This window comes from Poecilia latipinna, unplaced genomic scaffold, assembly GCF_001443285.1.
Source record: "Poecilia latipinna isolate Pla-1442-1.1 unplaced genomic scaffold, P_latipinna-1.0 Scaffold919, whole genome shotgun sequence".
NCBI classification, from domain to species: Eukaryota; Metazoa; Chordata; class Actinopteri; order Cyprinodontiformes; family Poeciliidae; genus Poecilia; species Poecilia latipinna.
In genome coordinates this window covers 151,775-168,220 of record NW_015113535.1, presented here as the reverse complement: position 1 = coordinate 168,220, position 16,446 = coordinate 151,775, and the positions used below count along the sequence as shown (strand labels likewise).

The 16,446-nt window shown below is 38.0% G+C and overlaps 1 protein-coding gene across 1 annotated transcript in view; it reads right to left on the bottom strand.

Moving 5' to 3' along the window:
• Positions 1-16,446, bottom strand: part of alx4b (ALX homeobox 4b) — a 35,383-nt gene that overhangs the window by 10,653 nt on the left and 8,284 nt on the right. Inside the window, exon 2 of the mRNA XM_015049030.1 lies at positions 5,154-5,467. Coding sequence (XP_014904516.1) covers positions 5,154-5,467 — 314 coding nt within the window. The remainder of the gene's footprint in view (positions 1-5,153; positions 5,468-16,446) is intronic.

Sequence of the window (16,446 nt, the reverse complement as noted above, 5' to 3'; positions counted from 1 at the left end):
ACTGAAATGGAGATTAAGAGACTCATTTTCAAAGATTTATTTACAAATTTATAAATCTGTACAATAACATAATGCAACACACTGATGTGACCTTATAGATTAGTTTTTTTTTTATATAGTTGGACTTGCTGGTTGCTTTGAATCATTGACCTGCTGCAGAACCCAACTGCACTTGAGATTAAAGTACAAACTGCCTGCCGTACATTTTCCTTTTCAGGATTTTTCCAACAACTGCAGCGAGTCGTCCAGATCTGGAAGAAACTCGGCGACTCCAGACTGTAACACGACAAAAACCATGTTTGACTTCAGGTATGAGGCATTTTCCTGAACGTTCTTGTTTAGTTTTACCACTAATATAACAAGATCCAGACCTTCCAAAACTTTCCAAGTTTCTTATCCACAGAACGTCATCATCAGGACGTTTTTCTGACAAACATCAGATGCACCGTTTTGTTCATTTTGTGCCAGCAGAGGTTTTCACCTTGAAATTCTCCCCAGGATGCAATTTTTCCCCCCGTTTCTTTCTTATTGCTGAACCGTGAGCTTTTATTGGTGAACCATGGACTCTGGTTAGTGAGTCCTGCAGTGCTTCAGACATGGATCTGGGTTCTTCGCTGAACTCCTGGAGGAGTCGTCAAGAGTCCCAATCCTTTGAAATGACTTTAACCTTTTCTAGGTTGATGGATGTCAGTGGTTTTGCTTTTCATTGATTTTTAAATCGTTGATTCTGAGATTTTTCGCCAACTTTATGTCAGACATTTTATTACAGCCAGTGAAACAGAAGTTAGCTTCTTACACATTTGGCAGCTCGTGCTTAATTCATTTTAAAAAGGGAAACTACTTTTTACACAATGATCCAGGTTTGCTTAGAAGGTTTTTTCCCTTTTGTTAATTAAAATCATAACTTTCAAACAGCATTTTGTATTTGTTTAGGTTATCTTTGTCTAACACTAAGAAATATTTTTGATGATTTGAAACATTTCAGTGTAATAAAACCAAAAATGTTATAAATCTGTTAAGAGACAAATAATCTTTTGCTGTAGCTCGACACCATTTTGAGAATTTCCAGAGTAAAAATATGATTCTGTCTGATCAAAATGTTTCACTTTGTGATGTTTTCCCCTTCTATTTGAGTAAACTTAACGGCTTAAAGGCTATTGAAATAGCATTTTCCCAAAACTACTGTGACACTTTTGAGTTCAGAGTTTTCTACTAGGGTAAGATATTCGCTGCTTATAACTCACCGCCTCACAAGCCCCTGCCCTTTACCTCATGCAGTTTTTTAAACGTACAACACTTCAGTACCTCCGTCCCGAACAACATGCCCACAAGGGCGAAACCTACCGACTGCAAACACTTACTACTTTTGTTTGTATTATTTAGCAGACATCTGCAAGGAAGGTGGCTCGGTATTCTTGGAGCTCAAAGTGCTTGGCGGCGATACAGTAATTGCTAAAGACGCTGACAGCAAAATGCAGCTTACAGAGCCATTATGGAGCTTTATTTATGCTCCAGAGCCAGCAGGCAGAGAGCGAGAGAGGAAGACGGAGAAAGGGAGGGCAGAGTCTCGAGCTACAAAAGCAGCTTTGAAGTCCAGCCGTCTCACCTCATCTCTGTCATCCAGGTCCACTGCAATTGATAGAGTGCCTCACTCACTTACTCACACACACACACACACACACACACACACACACTCGGCCTCCCTGTTCCATTAAAACATGGGCAGCAGGGGTGAAGTCCAAGACCGAGGCTCTGAGCCAATTGTACCAAACTGGTGGCAGCAAAAAGTCACATGAGTGATTACAGCGAGCTGCAGCAAGACTTTATGAAGACATTCATCACCAAACTGAGGACGAAACCGAGGACCCTAATGGTGGCGTTTAGGCTCCGAACATCTGTAGTGTTCGTTTCAATTGCTGTTCTGCTGGAGATGAAACAGATTCTCCAGTTGCTTGGCGCGCTCCGAGTGCCCCTCAGTCCTCAACCATTCAACATCCCTGGACTTTGTCTCCGCGGACCTTCACTGAAAATTGTGGCATTTTAGTCTTGATTGCACGCAAATCTGGAGCCTGATTTCTTTTTTTTTTTTTTTAGAAGTTTGGGTCAAACCTCACAGCAACTCTGCTGCGCAAGATGAAAAACATAATCATATTCATCTGGGGAATGGACGGGCCTGTGTGAACGCTACGAAAATGTGCTTATTTTACTGTACCACCGCGAGGACCAGGCCAGGTTCCTCTGTCCCTGACTGTGTCTCAGGCCGTGCGTGGAAATTGAAACTGGCATCTCAGAGTGTCTTTTATATCCATGCCAAACGGCTTTGATGACTTTCCATGTGTTTTCCTTGCGTGCCTCCAGAGCGGAGCGGAGCGGTGAAGTGGTTTGAACGTGGTAGTTGCTGCAGAGAAACCCTTGGCCTCTGACCTTCATGTGAAGTCTGCGCCGTGTAAGTGCAATGAGCAGAGTCTTCCCCCGGTCCCACCCACCCGATGCTCTGATCTAAAACTGGCAGGGGGAACGAGAGATTTAAAACAATAGGCCTCGCTGTTCTGCTGATCAAAACAATCTCTGTCAGCGTGCCAGAGTTAACTCTCTCAGCGTTTTCTGTCGGATCAGGAGTGATCATCAGCATTCAAACAACAAATCTGCAGCAAGAGACGCTACAGCATTCAAGACACAATCTTCTGTGGACAGGAGCAAAACCATCGACCAATTTTAAGACTTGCACTACAAAAATACAAAACTTTACCAAGTATTTTTGGTCTACATTCTAGTGCAAATGTCTTAGGACAATTGAGATAAGACTAAACTAACTTATAAGTACATTTTCAGCAAGATATAGAAGCTTAATTGGAGTCAATTATTTCTTAATATTGATAAAAATTGCTAGTTTTACAGGCAGATTACTTCACTTATAACATGAGAAGAATATCCTGTCATAAGTGAAATAATCTGCCAGGGGAACTATTACTTTTTCATCAATATTAAGAAAGTATTGACTTAAAACAAGCACTTATATCTTTCTGAAAAGTTACTTATAAGTTAGTTTTTGCTTTATTTCAGTGCACTAAGGTATTTACACTAGAAACTGTAAAAAAGTACTTGACAAAAATAAGATTGTGTGTTCGTCCTTCTATGACCTCTTATTATTGTTCCCGCTATGACAGTCATATTTAAACTTGGCGTCAAAAAGAATAAAACAGTTTCATGTAATATAAAATCTACATGCCAAAACCGAGCTGACCTGGTAACGACAGCAACCCTTTTGTCCAGATATATATATAACCTAAACATAGTGGTTAGTTCTTTTCTGTTACATGAAACCATCCTGACATTTTCAATTAGCAAACAGGCGCATATTTAAAGTTTGCTGGCCTGGTGCTTGTTTTAGTCATCTGAGGCTCCAGAGTCCTGTAGGATTTTAGAAAGTTGTGTAAGGTTTTCTCTTTTAGCTTAATCTATTTAATACGGAGGCCCCTAAGGGACATAGGAAAGATTTTCTTTTGCATTCCCTCACAATAAGTTTTACGTTTCCTCACAATAAGCAAATACACCCTGTTCTATTTTGTAGACGATCACAAATGTCAATTTAAAATTGCAAGTATATACACAACGTGAAAACCTGTTTATATATTAACTCTTTGGTGCAAAAAACTGATTGAAAATTGATTTATTCACTGCATGTTTGTGTAAGGTGGAGAAGGAACTGCACATGAAAACGGCTCTTTGTAAACCATTCAGACAAAGAGACACAACCAAAAGTTATTTTCACCCTGAGTTGACTCTCTCAGCGTTTTCACTCTGAAAATAACTCAGAAATACTCCAAATAGTTTCCTCCTTATGGAAAGTTTCCGTTTCCATCCCTTCTAAGATATANAGAGATGGAAAGCCCATGTTTGGCCCGTTTTGTTTTTGCATTTTGCACATAGGTTTGTGGTCCATTTCTATCCTAAAGAAAAAGATAAAAAACTTCAGATATTTCATAAATGAGATGCTTATAAAACCTCATATTGTAGCAGAAAGTACGGTGGCCACCAGAAGAAAGACTTTCAGGATTCAGTTATGCTGCATGAACCGATCAGTTCATTATTGTGAAGAAACGCAAAGGTTTTGTGAGGTAGCGCAAAAAAAGAAAAAAAAATCCTCCTTGTCCTCTAGGGGGCTCCGTAGTTTAAAGCTGAATACAAAACGATCTGCTTGGTTTTGAAAACATGATTTTTATATAAGCCACAGTTTTTTACAACTTTGAAAGTCGGAGATGGGTCAAGATTCTTCATGTTTATTGGCACCCTGGGAAGAAAAGATGTTTATTTTCAGATTAACTGTTGCTAAGAAGATTTTAAGCTGAAGTTTAACAGATTTGAAAAAGACTTTTACCTTTTAAAATCCAACGGGTATCATTTTGTTTTCCACATTTCCAAAAGCTTTAAATGTTTTAATTATTTCTTGGAAAATTTAGCTGAGTGTCCATTTCCTTGTCTAACATGAATGGCATGTTCTTTTTGAGAATGTTGTTAAATTCCTAAATTTGTCTCTTCGTCTCCTTTTGTGTATTCCACTGGAAAATAAATTATATACTGGTAATAAAAGGTTCCTACACGTAAAAAAGAAAAAAAAAAAGGTATTTTAAGTGAAAGGTATAATACTTAATTTCCATTTTCTTTCAAGAATTACTCAGCGTACTGATAAGTTTGGTAACAACACAACAACTCGCAGGTAATACTGGTACTTTTCCAGGAACTGGGACAATTTTCTTAGAAACTTAACGAAACTTGCATAATTTCCTGGAACTTTCCAAGACTTTCCTGATTTCTTTTCTACTGTCTTAAGATAAACTAAAATACCTGCTTAGTTCTGAAAAGCTGCAGGAAAAAACTAGTAGGTTCGATAAAGTACCTGGTAAGCTTCAGGAAAATACCTCATCAGTTTCTGGAAATATCCTTGCAAATATTTGCAAAGTACCTGCCAAATTTCTATGAGGTAATCATAGAAATTTATGGTAAAGTCTGTTATAAGTTCTGCAAGTAATCTCCAAGTTCTGGGAAAATATGGTCTGTACCGAGTGTTACCAAGGCTTTTTGGAAACACAAAATGGGGTCTTCAGTCCAGGGAGACTGAACTTACTTGGGGAATATTTATCTTTTACTCTCACCTGAACCCGAGCCTCTGTCAGGTCCGTCCTCAGCGCCAGTTGCTCGCGAGCGTAAACGTCTGGGTAGTGCGTCTTCTGGAAAACTTTCTCCAGCTCTTCCAGCTGGTAGCTGGTGAATGTCGTGCGGTTGCGTCTCTTCTTGCCTTTGTTGCTCTCCGCCTCGCTTTTCTCCAGCGGGCTGGAGAGGTCGGACCCTGATCGCTCGCTTGGCCCCTTCACAACGGGCTCCTTCAGGTTCAGGTAGCTGCCCTCCATCCCAGGAGGATCAACGCTTGGCGGAAGCTCAGACTCTGTCAGGCCGCTGTTGTCTTTTCCTGTATGTGTGGGGACAGGATGGGGAAGAGAAATTCATGAGGCTATTACCATCACATTTAAAGTGAAGTTGTAAAAATGTGACCTTTAGACATTTGGGATTAAAATCTGGACTGCAAATTGAACAGTGGCCACTGGAACATTTTAGTTTTCTAAAAACTTCTGCAAAAAGAGGAGAGTTGGCACTTGGCAGAAGCTAAAGGGCAAAATCAGAACACATCACATGAGTTTGGACTGTTTTTATTTGGTTCTCCGACTCTTTAAAAACATGCTTGACGTTTAGCAGTGCATATTAGAAATATGAGCAAATACAGATTTTAAAAAACAGCAGGTTATTGTATAGCAGCTATAGCTTGTTAGCTAAAAGCATAATCCTGTTCTTGCTGTAATGATACTAATTTCACATAATCACATCAAACAATCATTTGAACATTTTGCCACTTGTAATCCTGCTATTTTGGTTACTTACAAGAATCGGTAGTTTTTGGACTGCCTCACATTAATGTCAAAGTTTCTCTGCTTGTCATCACGTTACAATTTTAAATAAAGTAGAAGTAATGAAGTAATGGTTAACTTGCGTCAACATTTTTGCTTTCTTAAATATCTGGAAAACATGAAATTTGATTATTTTCCAAGTTTGGATATTTTTGAAAAAATGAAAATTTTGTCTGGAAGAAAAGAAAAAGAAATTTCTTGGAAAAACAAATGGCTGCTTAAAATTATTTGTGTTTAGACGAAGGCTTTTATTTTGAGTTTATGTTCACCTTTACTGGTATTTTTTTATTTTTGACTCGGATTCAACAAACGTTTAAAAGATGAAGATCAGTTTATTTCTGTGATGACTGATGCTTTTTTTGTTTAACTTTATACAATTACGCTATTATTATGGATTCTTTAATCTCGTCCACATTTTTCAATATTAGAGTTTTTACTCATCCAAATGCCCAAAAGCCTTTTATAAAACTGTGCACTTCCCCTTTAACACAGTTCCAAATCTGACACCTTGTAGTTTCAGGACTTGTGGGAAAATAATAAAACCTACGTAAACACATTTATTCCTAATTAAATAGTTAGCCCTAAGAATAAAAAAATTGAAAACTGACTCTGGAAAAGCTTAGATATCAACTGAAATCCTGTGGGAACCACTTGCATCGTCTCACTCATGTTTTATTTAGAGACCTAAAGAAATGTAGCATAAATCCCAGTTGCTGAGAAGAAGTGCCTTATTTTTTTCTTGTTTGAAAGGTTTGTCACAACACATTGGTAGTGACCTGTGACATGACCTACATAGTCCCCTCACTATTATCTCTCCATCATGTTACGTGAAATCCGAGCTTCGTGAAATCTGCTCCATCTTGAGATCTGTTTGGTGCAGAGTGCCGATGTGGCGGGGGGCAGAATCGCTCTAACTACTACCACAACCAGTCTTACCCTGTCAGATGTAAACAACATTGTGTTTGTCGCCTTCGATTTCTGGAGCGTCCATTTTGGGACAGACCTCGCTCTGTTCCCGTCGGGCCGCGCCGCCTTTTCCTGTGTCTTTCTGAGGAGATGAAGAAAGCTGTGCCTTCTGCTTCAATAAACAAACAGCCGTGTGAATAAATAAGCCGAGGGGCTCTGGTTGCAGACCGGTGAGAACACTGCGCTCGCTCAGCCTCTGTTTGCCTTTCCTGCGATGGGGAAGGGGAGCACCTCATCCTAAATGCACTGGGCGTTTAACTTCTCATCATAGAAACACATCTGTGGCTCTTATGCATCCAATTTCATTTGCCCGTGTGCATGTATTTTAGTTTGTCACTTTGTATTTCAGTTTGAAACAATCAAACTACCCCTTACAAGCTGTCAAGGGAAGCAAAATTATAATTTCTGGCAGTTTTGTGAATCTTTTTTTTCCTTGTTGATGACTAAATATCTTTGGACTGATGAAGCTAGGCGGAGGCTGTCAGCAACATCCATGTTTGTTTTCACAGATTAGCTCTGCTTTGGCGAGAGCCTCCTTCAATGAAATGTCAATATCTATTGGCCGAAAGCTGCAGCAGCCCTCCCCCGGACTCTGTCTCCAACCTGTCCCAGCTGAGACGCTAATGGAACAGCACAGCTCTCCCAGCTGGAGTTCATGACCTCAGATCATCACGATCTACCTGTCAGACCTTTTTATGGTCTTCCCGCAAGCAGATGTTCTGACATCACCAACCCCTTGAATTTGGCCTCTTCTCCTCATGCACTGTGCAATATTTTTGTTTCTCCCCCTTCGAGGAGGAAGCATAGCTGCCATGTCTATGAAGAAAGACGGGTCAAGTCCAAGTTCCTGCCTGGCATTCGTGTCCGTTAGGGAAAATACAGCTATTCCCCGTGAGCAAGGCCCATATCCTGTCAGGCTGAAGGTGCACTGAGCATGGCAACAGGAAGGTGTCCGGAAATATTCAGGATTCTCATTCCTTTTTATCTCCGTTTTGGAATAAATTCATATTTACTTTTCTCATAAAGAAATTGTTCAATGTTTACATACGTATATAAAAAAAAAACACACTGTGAACAGCAGCTTGCTTTAAAGGTGACGTATTGTGCATAATTATACTTCCATTTTGGTTTCTTCTGCTTCTAAAATCAGCCAAAATGCTTTAAAAAAACCACACAGCTAGTTTTAGGCACTAAGTTAATATTTTTTGGTGTCTGGAAAAAATACCTCTGGAGTGTAACATCACAAATCAGCAGGCACTCCCCGTTACCAAGCAACCCCAACCAAGCCCAGCCGTCACCTAGCAACCCAAACTGAGCTCCAGGAGTTTGATCAACTGGTTTTAGCGCTGTTTGCGCTTTACAAGTATGTTATTGTTGGCTAGCTACTCAGAAATGACTTGCTGCATTCTTGTTGGTTGTGCAGGAGGTTCCACTTCTGCTGTTCAAAGATGTACGGTTGTATAATTGCGTATCTGCTTGCAGGCATTTTCACATGCGAGTGTAAACGTTGAGTTGTGGGGCGTGACCAGCAGAGGCCTTAAAATGGCTCATTCTGAAAGGAGAACAAAATGGGCAGAACTGAGCAGACTGATATCTCTTTGTGCAAAAAAAAAAAATTATGAATATGTTTTGTGTAGCCCATAGATCTATCCTAACCTCTACAAGGAAGCATAAAAGGTCATCTTTTAGAGTCGAAATCCAATAAAAATAACAAGACAATATTTTAACATTAAGCTGTTGCCAAATTGTGTCATTGTTTGCTGAGACACTGAAAAACGTGTCACATGAGGATAAAGGTGAGAAGTTAAAGAACATTTTGTGAAATATGAAGTAATTTTATTGCTTTCAGGAACACGTGGTTCTTTTGATCCCATCTCTCCCTGAATAGTACACAATAACTGGGATCAAATGTTTGAAATTAACCGTTTTGTTCTGTGTGAGGACAGATGAGGCTTCCTTTAAATTAAATTGTAGTGTATTGTCTTATTTTATGTATAACAGCTGAATAAATCCAATACTTATTCTGGTGTCAGTTAAAGAGATCAACATTTAGAAGTGAGTTGATCTTCCTCGGTGCAGACTGAGAGTCTGCATAGAATGGCAAGAAGTTAAGCAACATTTATCATCACTGTTCATCAGCTATGTAACACATAGCATAGTATATGTGAATTATATGCCTTCTCAAATAAACAAAATAATGTTCGAATTCTCAAACTGTGCATGCTACAAGGTCAAATGTTATTTACTTAAAGCTGGTATATACTTACCTGTAAACAGCTGCATATCAGAGGAGGCAGAGGAACATGAAATGTCTCTTTTCTACATCCCCAAAATTAAGTTATTACGCCCTGTTGCTAATAGTAACCATTAGCAGCAAGCTAATGTTTACCTGCTGCTAACCAGCAAGTAGCCAGCTTATGGTTGTTGCCATTAGCTTGCTGCCAATAGCCTGTAACCATCAACAAATTGACTTTACTGGAGTAGAACATGAGAGATTGTAGGAATACCAATCAATCAATCAATCAAATTTTATTTGTATAGCACATTTCAGCAGCAAGGCATTTCAAGGTGCTTTACATAATTAAAAAACAAAATAACGCCATGTGACATTGAATAAACAGTAAGAAAGAGAGATTTTGGAAAAAGACAAAAAAAAAGATTTAAGGAAAAAAAGCAGAAGATAAAAACATACTTGCCTATCACGCGAATTTTTGCGCTAGGACTTCGCCGAATAGTTCATGTTTTAGCTTGATTATTTAAATAAAAAGGAACCAGCCTGCATTCCAGTCTCGATTTCATGCTAACCGTTCTGTCGCTGTTGCCTTATAGCATTAAGGCCTTAGATTTGAGCGCTGTTCACTTTCTGTGTCTCACAGAATAACAGCCCAGTTTGGTCACAAAATGTTTGGCCTGTTTTAGAAGCAGCAGACAAATGGAAATACAAAAACTTGCAAAATGTTTAGATGAAATGTTACCATCTCATATCTTCAGGAGACTGCTGATGACCCAATCATGTCCATTAGGTGTATTGTTCCAAAAAAGAGAAAAACAACATTGGAAACAACCCTGAAATTTTCCATTGTTGGAGGATTATAGATGGTGCATAATCATCTAACCTCATTTCCTGTGTCAATAATCATCAAATTATGTAAACATGAAAACCCAATAAAGGGTCATAAAATAGATTTTTAAATAAACCACAATGGTTCTTTTTAAGGCAGCAGAAATCTTTTTTTTTCCATTAGCTTCATCCTGCAGGACAAGACGAATCTTTTCTTTAATGACGATCCCAGGAGGTAGACTGTATGCTTATCAGACACTGCCTGTTTTAACAGAACCTTCCTTTAAAGATCCTGAACTAACCCTTAAATACAACCTTTCAAACACAAGACGTTTATCGACATCTTTTTTATGGCTTCTTCAAGACAGCCAGTTCTTCTCTTTATATGATCCCTAAAATATGCTAAAAACGTCCCTTTTTTAGCCAGTACATCCTGTTCAGATTTAGTCAGAACAAAGACATCAAACATCAGGCCTTTTGTACCACTTTGGATCAACGCTGACAATCTCATTTAAATATGAAATAGATGGAGACAAGTAAGCTGAAGGTGAATCTGACCAAACTGAAAAACCAGACATGCGTAGCGTAATACATTTAACAAAAAGCACATTTTTCTGTCACATCACTTCAGTAAATTTGTGTAAAATGCTGGTCATGTTAAAAAAAAAAGAAGTTATAATGCCATTATCAGATAACAAGACTTAGACTGTTCAGACTCGCCACCGAAATCCCATTTTATTAGACAATAATGCTACTAAAAAAAAAAATCCAACACCAAATCATTTTAGAAGATTCAGGAAGTGTAAAATTGTTCCACTGAGTTCGGAGCTTTGCTCAGAAATAAACAATATCCTAGGGATGAAAATCGGGCATCCAGGCAGGCACCTTTCAAACGCGTGAGATGAAGATTATAATGTGTTTCACAGTCTATCTGCTGTGGGAAACTCAAGCTGTTCAACTTTAACAGATCTTCAACAGAAATTAAATAACACCTTTAGCAAGTTTTGTAAGTGTTAAATCCTCGTCTACTCTGACATTTATCTCCACAAGACTCTGCACTAATCAACATATTTTCTGTTATCATCTTGTCTCTGTCGCGCGAACCACACAGATGCATTTGCCACAAGCATTTTCAAGTTTTTCCCCGCATGCTGAGCTGTCTCTTCTGGAAAACACAGCCATCAGACGGGGCTTTCTTTGAGAAGCCAAAATTCCTCTACATTGGCTCTGAATGTTTTTGGCATTCGAAGGAATGTGTTTTTTTGACAGCGGTTCTCGTTTCAGCGCTCATCAACATACCGTTTACACACATACATGTAGGCGAACGCGCTGAACTTCGCCAGCTTGTCCCGCAATCTGCCGGCGTCCCTGTTCTGTGACAAGCTGCAGACCGCTTCAGTTAGCCGGGGTCAGATGTTTACTAGGGTCAGCAATTTAATCACTGCTGAACACAGAGAGAAAACATCAAAGTGTAATTTAACTGGTTGTAAAGCAACAGGGCACCCTCTTAGTTTTTATGGAATGGGACAGGGAGGGTCAAGTGAAGCCAAATAAAAGAAACACTATAAATTAGTAACCTGGGGAAGGGTTAATGACAAAACACTAAATAGGGGAAGGGAATGCTTTTAAACAAAGTGCTCTAAAAAAATGCTCCCTCTGAACACTTAAAGTTGATTGCTGTTTGCTGCAATGGCTCTCCATGTATCACACCTTATATGAAGTAAATACAAAGCAAATATCCCATTAGGTTTGGCTGTCAACAGGTGACAATGAATTTATGTGTGCCGACGTGTTTCATGCTGGATTTTTGTTTTCCACTGCTCAGGGTAAAGCCTGATGCTCAGTGGAAGGGAGGCTCCCAGATGTTCCTGAGGAGAGATCTACGCGGCTCAGAGAAGAATGCAGATTCCCTGGGAAACGGAGGAATCTTTCTGCTAAGCCTTGAGAAAAACTGGCCTCCGTACCGTCACAATACTACAAACCACTGCTGGCCCAATAGAGCACAAAGTTAATTCAGGTTAGGTTGTGGTTTTGGAAGGGGGGTAAAGAGGGGGTTATGAATTTACAGCGCATGATTGACAGCGCTATGACCCTCCTCCTGGCTCTGATTGGTTGTTCCTGACAGAGCTGTGTATTTCTGCAGCAAGCACTGGGAGAAGGCAGGTCATTTAAAAAATTACCTCATGTACCATAAGGTCACGACATGTTGACAGTTTTAACAAATATAAAAAAAACATTTTTTAATAAAAGTTACATCCCCCAGGTTTAGTTTAGGATGTTAAGTCAACAAATGTTCTCACTATTCAGTAAAACATACTGATATGTTCGGGTTTGCTTCACTATTACTGAATATATTAAAACAATAAAAGGTGAAATATGTCATAATTGTTGGTGGGAAAAGACTCATGTTGCAAGTTTGCTTCCATTTTTAAACAGATCAGCGAAGATGCTAATGCTAACTTGCTGGTAAGCTAACCTACTGAACCTTGTATCTGCAGTGGAGCCATTTGTAACTCAGACGCAGCAAAATCCTGCTGATTCAGGTTTTAGCACAGATAAACAACCAGCAGATTTTCACCACAGTCTCTTACAGGCGATAGAAAGTACCTGAGCCTTTTCACAGTTCAGTGTTTGCAGATTCACCTACTTACAGATTATGTATGAAATATTTAAAGCTGAGATTCCTATGTACAATACTTGACATATTGGCTAGCATATGCAATGCAGCGGCATTCATTACCAAACCCAGTCCCAGTTTGGTAGTAAATAGTTACTACCCAACTAACTAGTTATTTACTCAATTACATTTACTTGAGTAACTTTTTTTTTTTAAATGCACTTTTAGCTGCTTTTTACTTTCAGTTGAGTAAAAATATGTTGAAGTCTTTAGTATAATTTTTGGATACTCTGCTCAGGAGCTGAGATAAATAAGATGGTAGATGTTAACTTCTGCGGTGGTGTAAAGATGTTTTCCATTGTGTGTGTTAATATATATTAAAGTTTATTTGGTGCTTGAACTTTTAAAAAAGGCAATTATAGACGTGTTTAGGGGGGGATTTCAGCTATTCGTGGGTGGCTGTGGTCTCTAACCCCCATAAATACTGGAGAATCCACTGTAATGCTGTAATGCTCTGCTTTCTGTACTCTTTCCTTGTTGTATTTCTAGTTTCTCTTCATCTGCTTTGTGTTTGGTGCCACCTGCCAGCACGGACAGAAACAAACTAAAAGTTCTGGATGTTTCCCAACCCTGGTTCTCAATTCATGGCTGGTTTACAGGCTGTAGCTGAACGTTGTGACAGCAGCAAAGTGACATTGGATTTTATTCATTTTTTAGGTAATCGTCTGACTGTGACTACAAGGCACAGTAATCATAGCCCCCCCCAAAAATGCACTGTAAAACATTTGAGCTGCATTTAGTTGTCTACTCTCTTCTACTCTGTAAGTTAAATAAATTTATCCAGTTTCAGGTTTTGAACCTAAATGTGAGTTTGTGAAAGATAAACTTGCAGCAGTAAGTTGTGTTAACTTTTTATTAATTTAGTCAAACCTCCAAGAGTTTGACTAAATTTTTTAGGTTTGCACTTAAAAAACTGAAAGAAGAGAAAGACAGGAGTGGGAACTATTTCCCAGAATGCTTAGCGGCATGTTTCTGTCTCCTGAGATGGAAGTGCGTTACGTTGATCTGACTCTGGTGTTTTATTAAGGCAAATGTTCATTTTAATGCGATTCTCAGTCAGCAAAGCTTGAGGATAATGTCCTGATCTCACTAAATGTTTCTGAGCTGAATTCATTGGGATGTTTAATAAAATTCATCATCAGATCAGAAATTTAGTTCAAACAAGAATTTAAATTATTCTAAAGTAAAATAAGTATTTATTTTAACTTGATATTGTGAGTAAAATAATAGATAAATGTGGCTCTTTAACCAGGTGAGGACAGATTTTAGGGATTAATGAAGATAAAAAACAAAGTTTAGACAACTTGTCTCTTGTTAAATCAACTTCATGAACTTTAATTTCTGACTTAAAATCAAACCAATTTTCTTGTCGACTTAAATTGCATTTTCAAGGCAGCAGGTGGACTTTCATTTTCAACTTAAATCACCTGTAAATGTTTTATGCTGCTCTAATAAGTACATCCATTTCTAATGCACTTCTTAATGACTTGTAAAGGTGTGATTTGTATCAGTAAATTACATCAGTCCAGATCGGTTTGAGTCCCTAAGCAGAATTTAACTTTGAGGCCTTCAGAGCAACACAACTCAGGATAAAATCAGCTGTACAACAACGAAGTACTTTACTCAGATACAAGATCTTAACTGTGCAGTTACTCTTAGTTACGTTTGACTTTTTAGCTTTCAAGTATCACAGGTTAGGGTTTACACGATTACCGGTCACATGTGCAAAACGCTTGTGCCTTCAGAAATGTTGTAAGTGGTGACCAGATGGGGGATATTTATATCCTCTGGATGAGGCAACGAGATCAGAACCTCAGGAGATTCATTTAGATGTGAAGGAAGTTGGATTTTGTTTGAAAAAATAGTCTGTATGTTCAGGACTTGAAGGATTTGAATGTAACAAAACAAAACATCTGAATTAGCACATAGTTTTTCAAACTTGGGAAGAAGTTTGAATGTTTAAAAAATGCTACGACTCATAATGTCTGACCTGAATGTGTGATTCTGGTTTAATATGTGGGAGGAGGCATTAAAAACATTTAATAACTTAGCAGGTAAATGTTATAGCTCATTTATCGTCCTTTATCCCAAATTTATGCATAAAAAATAATTAACATGATTCCACATTATGTCTATAAGTTTGGGGTTAAAGGTCAATTAGTGGTTCCCTGGAGTAAAATTTACATTTTAAAACTCAATTTGTGTCACTTTCTAAATTTACAAACACCTTGTATCATCCTATACATCACATGTGTCAAACACGAGGCTCGCGGGCCAAATATGGCCCGCCACAAGATTTCATGTGGCCTTCTAGACTGTAGAAATAAAATCTTTAAGATAGCAGTTGTGCTTTTAAATACGATTTTATCAGTCAAATCAACAGTTTTATCTGTATTGTGCCAAATTAGACAATATGTTAAATATTATTATAATTTCAAGAAGTTCTCATTGACTGCAGAAACAGATATTTATTATTTTAACTCTTTTAATAAGTAGTTTTATCAACACATTCCACCACAAACGGCCCTTTAAAGACATTCGTGATCTTGATGTGATAAAATAAAAACTAGTTTGATAACTTTGCTCTTTGTGCTTCCTAAGATAAATTCAGACAAGTTGTCCATATTCAAAACTTTAACTTTACAGATTAAAAGAGAGAGACTTTCTAATTTTGTAGAATTATTGACAGATAAGTAAGACATGTAGGTTTGACCCCTGCGTAACATAACAACCATATATTAGCTGTGTATAAATTAATAATATATTTATTTGGATGTCTGCAGAACTTTTACATCTAAATGTTGCACTTTGTGGCCAAGTGATTGCACATTTCAGAAGCTCCTCCACCTTTACAATCAGCGAATACTGAAGGAATTAATATTTCTGCCAACTGAGTCAGTTTAGTGATTCAAGATTTGATTTTGGAGATAAATTGAAGAGTTATTTCCCTAGTATCTGACTATCTTATGCTCAAAAAGTGAAATACTTTGAGTTTAAATAAATTATTGTAGCCTGATATTTCTAAAATCTTTAATTTCTTTCTGGCATCACAAAATTAATCTTCATTTTCCAATATTTTCCCTAAAGTCTGCCTCTGATTTACACAAGCACAAAATCATTCATAAACCCAACAGATTAAGATTTAAAGTATAGTTTAAATAGTTTTACCAGTTGTTTCTCTTGAACCAAAGTGCTATGAACAGCTTGGAGAAGTCCATCCTGAGCCCTTACAGGACAGACAGAAAATCAGAGGGAGTAAAGATTAGGGTGATGGTAAGGAGCCTCTCCATCGCCAAACAATAGTGAAGATACCAGCAGGAACAAGAACAAATGTTTTTAAGTCAAAACTAAACACCAGTTTGTTAGTCTGGTATGAAAGCTATGAAAATGTCGCCCTTGTTTTCTTTTTAAAGTCGGCTCTTCAGGTCTTTATTACAGCCATTTTAACCCTTCAGACGTCAGTTTTTATTTTATTTGTAGCTTTTGTAATGATTTTCCTCCTTGGTGGGATTTTTAGTTTTTACTCCTCGATTAAAAGTCCTTTATTTTGCTTTTATTCGTAGAAGCTGGTCAGGTGGTGTAAACAGTGTAAATATTTATGGCGTTTTTATTGGAATGTAAATAAAAACAAATAATTTAAACTTTTTCAATGTTTCTTTCGTCTTTTGGGAGACGCTTGTGATACATTTATTGGATGAATAAAAATAGTTTTAAACCCAAATTTGCCTTTGAAACGTTGACCCTGCACTGTAAAACATTTCAGCCACATTTAGTTGTGTCTA